This window comes from Apis dorsata, unplaced genomic scaffold (assembly GCF_000469605.1).
Source record: "Apis dorsata unplaced genomic scaffold, Apis dorsata 1.3 scaffold_99, whole genome shotgun sequence".
Classification (NCBI taxonomy): Eukaryota; Metazoa; Arthropoda; class Insecta; order Hymenoptera; family Apidae; genus Apis; species Apis dorsata.
In genome coordinates, this window is record NW_006263397.1 from 595,706 (window position 1) to 605,271 (window position 9,566).

General features: G+C 35.4%; 1 protein-coding gene across 4 annotated transcripts in view; it reads right to left on the minus strand.

The window, feature by feature from the left end:
- The window catches only part of LOC102672479 (proteoglycan Cow), a 187,571-nt gene that overhangs the window by 13,735 nt on the left and 164,270 nt on the right, over window positions 1-9,566 (minus strand). For all 4 annotated transcript variants that reach the window (XM_031508770.1, XM_006612165.2, XM_031508772.1 and 1 more), the window contains 2 exons: window positions 9,206-9,351; window positions 6,036-6,190 (listed from right to left, as the gene is read on the minus strand). In XM_031508770.1, the coding sequence (XP_031364630.1) occupies window positions 6,036-6,190; window positions 9,206-9,351 (301 nt within the window). The remainder of the gene's footprint in view (window positions 1-6,035; window positions 6,191-9,205; window positions 9,352-9,566) is intronic.

The following is a 9,566-nucleotide window of genomic DNA, read 5'->3' on the forward strand; positions in this document are numbered from 1 at the left end:
CTGTTCGCATTTGAAACGTCGGTGGCCGGCTTGGAGGCGTAAACTATTCCCAAAGAAAGTTATGATTTACCGGCACAACACGCTAATTTCCGATTCCGGGCGGTAAGTTTCCGTGCCAGGGAATTTCAGTTCAGCCGCATACGCGAGCAATACCACCCTCCCTATATTCCGCCTATGCCTATATACCACAGACGCTCCTCTCCTGGTTTCTAACTTTTATTTATTGATATCCTCCTCCCCGCTCCGTTATTTATTTCGAAGCGACGTTCGCTCCCCTCCTCGCTTCTTTCTGTTTCCGGTATTATATAGGAGGAAGAAGGGAAACCGAAACTGAATATCTTGAGGGGGTTTGTAGAAGGAGAAATCGAACGACTTAGATTCGTGTTTTTCGCGTAGGAAAGTCAAAAGTCAATTGAGAAATTGTGACGATTTGAACGACGAAAATTGTCTTTGAACTGAAAAAGACATTTTTAATAAATTGTGATGTGATATTGTAAAGATTATTGTCGTGTTTAAACTATGATAAACTTTGTCTCGTCGAGACTATCCTTAGGTACGAATTTTTAAACTGTGATAGTTTTGGGTTAAACCTATATTTTGACAGTTTTTCTTTTGACCATGTATTGTAAGAAACATTTAAACAATAATCTTTGCGTATCAAATCGTTTAATTAATTAACAGCCTTTCAGAGTTATAAAGTTTCAAGAAATTTCAACTCGTTGTTTGAAAGATGTTTGAAACAGTTTGATATAATGCCAAGACGCTCGAAGGGATATCGGATGTTTAGAGTCAGACGAGAAGATACGTGTCACGTTTTGTGAAATAAACACAAAAAGTGGCGAGGAATATTCTTCTTTCAAGAATATTTTTCTTTCCTAGATTTTTCATGCTTACGCTTTAACAAAGAAGGGCGAAACTTGACAGGGTGAGGGAACATCGTCGTCTGCTGGAGTAATATTCCTTTTTTTTTTTGTTTCATTATATTTTTATTTTAATTTTATTTCAAAGTTGCATCGTTAAAACTTCGTTATTTAAATGTCACGAACGAGAGGGGAAGTTCTCTTTTAACCCTCCCGGCTACCATGGCCCCCTCGTAAGTGATTTTATTCATCGCGTAGCACGCGCGCAACCCGAAGAAGGCTGCGATTTATCGACGATATTTCTGCATTCAATCGCGAACGATGACATCGAGGGTGGTTTCCTTGTCAACGAGGGGGCGAGCTTCTACAAGCTGGGACAAAAGTTCACATTCATCGTAAAATTCGACATTCTTTCTCCACATTTTTCTTTTCCAATCGATATAATATCTCTTAATGAAGTTATATTAATTAATCTAATTCATCTAATTTACTCTATTTCCTAATAATTAATAATCACCGAACGATCGAAAAAGATTCGATAAATTCGATAAAAATAAAGGATCGAACAAAGGATTTCGTTCAAAAGGATTAATAAATTCGATGGAAAAGGGATCTCAGGAAATTACGAGCCGTTCCACGTGATATGCAGATCATCGATTTCAACGACGAGAAGAACCCGACACCGGCTGCTTCTCTATTTGGACGGAAGGGCGGAAATGGAGTAAATACGGGATCAACGGAGGGAGGGTTGCGTTCAGTTTGTTTTTTCCCCTGGCAACAAAGGGTCCGCGCGGGATCAGGTTCACGGGACGTGAAAAAAGGGGGAAATGCAGTTATTGTGTTGCCCTCAGGATTGAAATCGTCTTCCTTCGCGAGGAGCGTGACCGTTTCCAACGGAAGATTGAAAGGGAAGATGGGGGGAGGGATGTTGGAGTCGAATAGGAATGGCCCCTGAAGTGTGAAAAGAGTACGTCGGGTTTGAATCGAGGTAAGTTGGTAAATATCTCAAGGGAATTGATGAATATATTACATCTCTTTGATGTAAATAATATATGCGTAATTGTAATAATTTTGAATAAAATATAGGGTGATAATATTTAACATATCTTTCATTTATTTTACTATTCTATTTTTTATCTTATTCTTAAATAATAAGATTATTGCAAGAATGAAATAATAAATTTATACGTGAAAAATTTCTATCGATGTACAACTTTTTCATAAAATGAATATATATATATATTTTTTAAATAATCTATACAATTTATTGAAAGGATAATCGATAATCTTGGTTTTATTTATCCTGGCACAATTTTTATCTTCGATTTAACATCTCTCTCTCTCTTTTGTAGTTAACGATAAAAATAAAAAAAGTAACAATGCTTGCCAATTTAATTCATTCATCATCGCACAATCGATGATGCAAATTATGCAAAACCCGAATTGTATTCACGACGAAACATTTCCACCTTTTTACGCAACAGAAAATTAAATCGATTTATACACCCCATATATATCTCCCATCCCCCGAAAAACAAAAAACAAAAAAAAAAAGACGATAAATCCAATCACAAATCAACCGTCAAACCCACGAGACGATTAATATCCAACGATAACCCGCGATCATAGAAAACATACCTGAAACACGAGGGCAATGAACGAGAGAGGAATAATCCGGAAACGGACAGTCGGGGATAAATGGATCCCACCTGATTCGGATCTGAGACATCCATCGAATCTCTGCGACAATGAAAATCGTGAAGATAATCGATACATAAATTTTCCAACCGAGGATCGTTGGATCGTAAAAGAAAGAAAGAAAAAAAGAAAAAAAGAAAGAAAGAAGGTGTAAGACACGGGGGAGGAAAAAGAAGGGAAAAAGAAGTCGAGAGCAGAGAAATCGACTGGGTCGCGTAAATCAAGGTGGGTGGTCAGATCGATTCCTCTGCAATCCCTACTAGTTCGTGAGACTTCTATCACTGGTGGTGTTTTATCGAGCGGTTCCACGGCCTACCTTCAACCTTAAATTACAAGGTCGCAGCTATAGAGAGGCCGGCTATAAAGCACCAGGTATCCCCCGGTGTGTAAGTCGTCGTGTCAGGGACGAAAACTCGCCGCTAACGAACAAACGCTCTTGGCTCGAGCTAAGGGTTGTTTCTACAGGGTACTTCAAAATTGAAGAATTTTTCCTCCAGGTAGAAATAAGAGAGAATTTTTTTTGTATTCTGAAAAATTGTTCTCTCTATAATAGAATTTCCTCTTTCTATAAATTTTGATTCGTGGTGGTTTTGTACAAGATTCTTCGAAATTAAAGATTTTTCCAAGGAATCTTTATCCGGAAAATTTCTTTTCTTTAGAGAAGTAGTTAGGAGAGAAATATTGTTAACAAAAACTCTATCGAATTTGAGCTTTTTCAAAAATTGAAGATTTTTTAAAGGAGATAGAGAATGGTACAGAGTGTTTCGAAATTAACAATTTTTTTTTTTTTTAAATTTGTTTCTCCATTAGAAAACTTAGTTTAAGAGTATCTTGAAGGATTTCTAGTTTGCTATAGGTGAGAGTTCAGATTATAGGATTTTGAGGATTAGCAGTTAGGATGTGTCGGGGTGAAAGGATTATTAGGGATTTAGGCCTTAAGTTGCAATTCTGAGATTAAGTTTTGAAATTTTCGTTAGAATGTTTTTAAAACTCTAGAGATAAAAATTTTATCGTTATAAGAGTATCATCAAGGATCAAATTTTTTTTTAGAGAAAATAGATTCTATTCTTTTCATTATTTCGAAATAAAAGAATTTGATTTCTTAAAGTTCGAGACTCTAAAAGTAATAGCTCCTCAGAATTTAGAAATCTCAAATTTAAGATTATATATTTTAAGATCTTGAAATTTAGCGTTCTAAGGATTAACAGTCTGGAATTCACGAGACTGGAATCTAAAATCCTAGGATTAAAGACTCTATAACACGAATTTAACTTCTAAGTACCATTTTAATATACATTCACTATTGTTATTCAATTCTCAAGTGAGTTTAACAAGTGAAATCAAAATATTTCCATTCTGAATGAATGAAAATATTCTTTAAGAATACGAATTTTACAAATTTTTTAATTTAAACTTACCATTCTTTCTTTATCCAATTCTCAAATAATTCGTAAAACATATTCTTATTAAAAACCTACTTAGTAAAAATATCAAATTGAAATTTTTAAATTAATTCCACAGATACAATGTTGCTCTTCCACCATTCGTTATTTTTCTCGAAACAACATTCAATGGACGATCCACAAGAAATGGATCCACCATCCCCCATCACGTCAATTCTACATTTTTAACTCCGTTACAGTTTCAATACGGTGATGATGCAGCACGAACGCATCATGCACGTTAATAGGCAATGGAGGAATGTCACGAGATCTTACGCCATTTCCACCATTCCGTTGGATGAAATACGGTAACGAGTCTGATTCATAGAACGATGAGGAAGAGGGAGGGAGGGGATGGTTAAATGGAAAGCGATTTAACCCCTTCCCCTCCTCCCCTCGGTCCAGATTTATTTTGCAATTTAGCCTGACAGTATGCTGTTCATCTCGCGAATCTGTGATTCCAACTTAAATAATTCATAGCCCCTAATACGAATAGTAATGGCGACCGTTTAAAATCCCCGTGCCCGCTGAAATATTCAGGTCGCGGCCACGACCATTTTCCTGCACGTCGGCGACGAATAAACGAAACTATAACTGTTTATGCGGCGATTGAATTAACGATTGTAAATCAAAACGACACCGCGAATATTTCAACCGACGACGACAAGCCTCGGCCAATCATTATTAAACGAACGCTGTTGCTGCTTGTTGCAATGAGAGAGTAAACAGGGAGGATGATGTTGAAGAGTTGAAGAGATAGAGAAGAAAAGTCTAAACTGAATTTTAGGTTATTGAAATATATTATATTGAGAAGGAAAGAAAGAATTCCAAAAAAATAACAACAGCAAGTAATTTACAATAATGCTTGATATCATTTAATAATAGTAACTCGTAAGTTTAAATTTTCTAAATATTTGATCTAAAATATTCTAATCAAATTACTTTTCACAATTCCACAAAATTGTATAATTCAGAATAATACTATAAAAAAAATGTTTCTAGAAACTTTTTTAAAACACCCCCTTTTTTACAACATTCTCTATTTCCCTCGTTTAATAATAATCTACCAATCTTTATTTTTCCTTCACGTTCAAATAACTCGCAAAATCTCTCCCCTTCGAAAAAAGAAACGAAACTCTAACGAAACCATTTCCACCACGCGTGGTAAAGTTGTATAGATGAAAAAGAAAAGGAGAAGGAGAGAAAGAGAGAGGGAGAGGGAAAAAAGAGAGATATAAACGAAAAGAAACCGCTGTGTCTCGGGGCGAAATGCAAGATCCCTCGAAAACGACCCTCGAAATCCCGAATCGTCGTCGATGGTTTGGCGCGAAACGCTCGTTTCACAGAGGGGCGGCGATTCAGCAGAATCGCCAAATTGCTGACTGCCACCACGCGCTTCTGTTTCCTGTTCTCGCGGTTTTATCCGGCCCCCGCTCCCTGTTTATACGCGAGCCACCTCCTTCGGCAACATGCCCCTCCTCGACGATTATACACGTCATAATTTCCGTTTAATTGACTAATCACCCCGGCCCGTGACCGACAACCACGGCGCAGAAACGATATCCGGAAACACGCGGCCTACCCACCTGTTTATTAGCTTATTAGATTAACGCGCGAGGCATTATCGAGGTTATTACACCGGGGATGAAAATGTCCGCTCGATCCCCGGTGTAACCACCAATCTTGTAATTAAAATTTGTTGCTCCTACGCTCCTAGTTGGGAAACTTTGATCGCGAGCCACGATTATTATATAGTTGGCGAGATGTTAGATATTGAAGAGTAAAGTGTGCAAGTTCTCGGTGATCTATCGTTGTTCGATGGATAATACATGCTCCGTTAGGGAATTATTAAGGGTATTACGAGACGGGGTTATTCGGCTGTTGTAAGAGCTATTATTTATTTATTCCTTGTTAGAGGATTATTAGAAATTTTGTGTTAAATGCGTGTATAAATTAATTCAATTTTTAAAATGAAGAAAAATATATAAAAACTACTCTAAGTTTAGAAATTATGTGTGTGGAAGATTGGACTTACCTTGGCACGTTTGGAATATTTCAAGTATTGGTAATGATGATTGTCATAGTTGAAAACGTGTGGTGTCAACGTTATGTCACGATTTCGCATCTTGCCGGAAAGAGACTTCTGTCGTTGCAGTTGCATCTTCTTGTTGTGGGCACGAAGATCAGAAGCTGGAAAAAAAAATCGATTTTTAATCAATACATCGTTCCACAGGATGTAATAAATTAGAAGTAAACAAATTTCCAATCTCTCTTGTCAATTCAAAAAATAATAGTTTCTCATGGAGATTTGTGTTTCAACAAAATAATAATTTATTACTATTGCTTTTAATTATTTTTTTTAACGAAAAATATATATTCTCTAGCCTCCTACGTTGCGAAAGAAATTATTCAATATTATCGAAAGAGAGATCGATAGAGAGAATGTAACTATGCGAAAATCGTTGAAAATTTAGAGGGGGATGTCGAGGAAATTCGGACGACCAAACGAAAACTCATTAATCGCGTGTAAATAAATGAGCATTTGCATTCGACACACGCGGCGACAAGCTTTTCGATGATTTTTAAACAAACGCGACGACGTTGCAAACGCGATAAAACTCGATTGTCGACGTTTACACGCCTGTTTCCGAATATTTTATGCCCCGTTCACGGTGGCTTTATTAGTCCACCTGCGTTTGTTTGTTCCAAGCTTAACTACAAATTGTGTTTTTCGTTTGAAAATTGGGGGGAGGGGGAGAAAAAAAAAGGGGAGAAATAAAAATTACTCGATTCATTATTATTGCATAACGTTCGAGAATATCCTACCTTTGCAAATATTCCGTTTGTCGATCCTTTCAAACAACGTATCAAACTCCATTTGATCGTGAATATTTTGCAAATACGTGTCGTCAAACTTGTATCACGTTTTGTAATTTTGGATTGACGTTGATAGATATTTTGACTTCAGGTTTTCAAATACCGAATCATAAATTTGGATTTTCTCAATAATACGAGATAATTTATTATTTCGTTGAAATATACATGACTTCTTTTCCCTCCATTATTTTAAAACTGTATTATTATTGTTGATCGATGGATTTTACAGTTTCTGATAATCGTTTATCGCTCGATAATAGAGAATTTTATTATTAATTATATTATTTTTCTTGCACGAAACTTCAATGCGTGTCTTTATTGCTTCATTAATTATTCCTTTATGTTTGTATTTTCAACAAAATTTGAATTATTCTCTAAATTGTAATTCAAGAATTTTATTAGATTACGTTTTATTACCAAGTCCATGTTATAAAATTTAATACACGCGTATCTTTATTTTATTTTATGACATTAATCATTCTTTTGATTTTTCTTTTAAAATTTAATATCGCTACTATCAATTTAAATTAATCTTTATTGAAATGAATTACAACTCAAATGTGAATAATATAATTTAGAATTCCTAAAAAAAAAAAAAAATAAAAAAAAAGATTCTTGTTAAGTTAATTGTATTTTCTTAGATCTAGATTCTTTCGACGAATCCACGAGATAATTCAGCCTCGTACGCTTTAACACTGACATTATTGTTCTAACAAGCAATTATGAATATTCATGGTGGATGTTTGTCCCTGGTAGCAGAAAGAGGGACGCAAACAGAGAGTCCCACTGTTAAACCGTCTATGTGTGGCTGCCTATGAATAAACTAACGAATTAATTTCACATGTAAAATTAGAAAACGTCCAAGCGAATTCGAGATTACGAAATGATTAAAATAATTAAAATATTCTTAATTCATGCTTCGTATTTTTCAAGATGTTTGAATTGAAGAATAATATTACGATATTAATAAAATAGTTATAGAATTAAAAGAAGAGAAAATATATCGTATATAAAATCGTTGCAGACTCGTGAAAACTCGTTGTGGAAAATTGATCAGAATATTTTTTCTTTCTTTCTTTTTTTTTTGTTTCGATATCGACATCGAGTCTGAACGCTGATACGCCTCGAAGTAGAATCCTAGAACCATTAATTCGCCTCTCAAAACCTGTCTGCGATAAATCAAACCAGCTTCCCGGATAATAAATCGAGTTTGCTTGCCCTATATTCAGGGTTGTGGGTGTCTTCTTTTTCTTACACATGATGGACAAAAGTTCGTTTCTTGTTAATGAAAATTATATCAATCTCTTATGTTTTATGAGAGATAAAAACGAGAAGTAACGATTCGAAAATAATGAATAACTTAACTACTTTACGTTACGTCGTGAGTAAACTCGAAAAGAGAAGATTTTTATCAATTTTTATTTTTCCCAAGAATAATTTAGAATAATTTATATCTTCATCTTTTTTCAACAAAAATAAAATTTTTCAACAAAAATATTCATCGATAAATATTGGCCTGTAACATTCGTTTGAGATTGCGAATATAAAATTTTTATTACGAGTACGAGATTTCTAATGAAGTTTGATCCATGGATTCAACCTGTGCGAGTTCGATATTAAAAAGGGGTTAATTTGGACGATTGGAAAAAAGAAGTAATTAGGAAGTGAATGAAATCGGCGAAAAAACTTCAAATATGTTCCTGATATCTCGAGTATTTTAAACAGCTTCTACGCGAAGTTGACCTGAATACTTGGTTTGCACGCGAAGAAAGGGTGCCGCGGATAAATTGCACGCGAGTTCCTTCAAGGCTGAAAGAACTGTAAAATTCTTCAACTCTACAATCCAGGGAAATTTGATTTAATCTTCTTGCATTATCTTGAAAGGTTCCTTGTGCTCATGACCCCATATGATTTTTATATCTCTTAAAATTTCGAATCGATTTAACATTTCTTTTTTAAAATACAAAGGGTGCAACATGCAAAGCTTTCCTTCGATTCAAATCTTATTGATCTTCTACTATATATTGATTATATTTGTTCATTCTACTTTTCTCCCACTTTCCAAATTCGTGATGGTAAAAAATTTTATTGGAAACTTAAACATTTTAATATTCTTCTAACTATTCCAAAAACGAAATATCTCTGAAATTCTTCCAAAAAAAACCAATATTAAATAATTTCCCTGTATCCATAAAAAATCGTCGATTATACCTCTACTCGTTTCCATCCAAATTAATTTTCATCCAAAGAACAATTTTCGAATTTTATGTCATATTCCTCGGCGCCGATTTCCGTTTGGAAAAACGATTCCACGGAGGGGATCCTCACCTTTGCAGGGGCAGAATCCTTTGCAGGCGATGCGGACCGACGTGTGGTGGATGCAATTGTGGTATTCCAGCCGGCATGGGGAGCTGTACGTGCGATTATCGCTTCCGCAAAGGAACGTCGGCTTAACCACGGGGCACTCTTGACATCTGGAACAAAAAAAACGGCGCGCGCCGTTTTAAACGGAAACTGTTCCACGCGCAACAATTTAATTGCTCGAGTGTGTTTCCTCCCTGCTATTTTCCACCGTTCACCATTTTCATAACTTCTGTTTCCACAGAGAGTTCGCGCAGTTAGTCGGTCGTTATTAAAATACCGCGGTTTCTCTCTTTCAGACATATTTTCTTTTTTTTTTTTTTTTTTT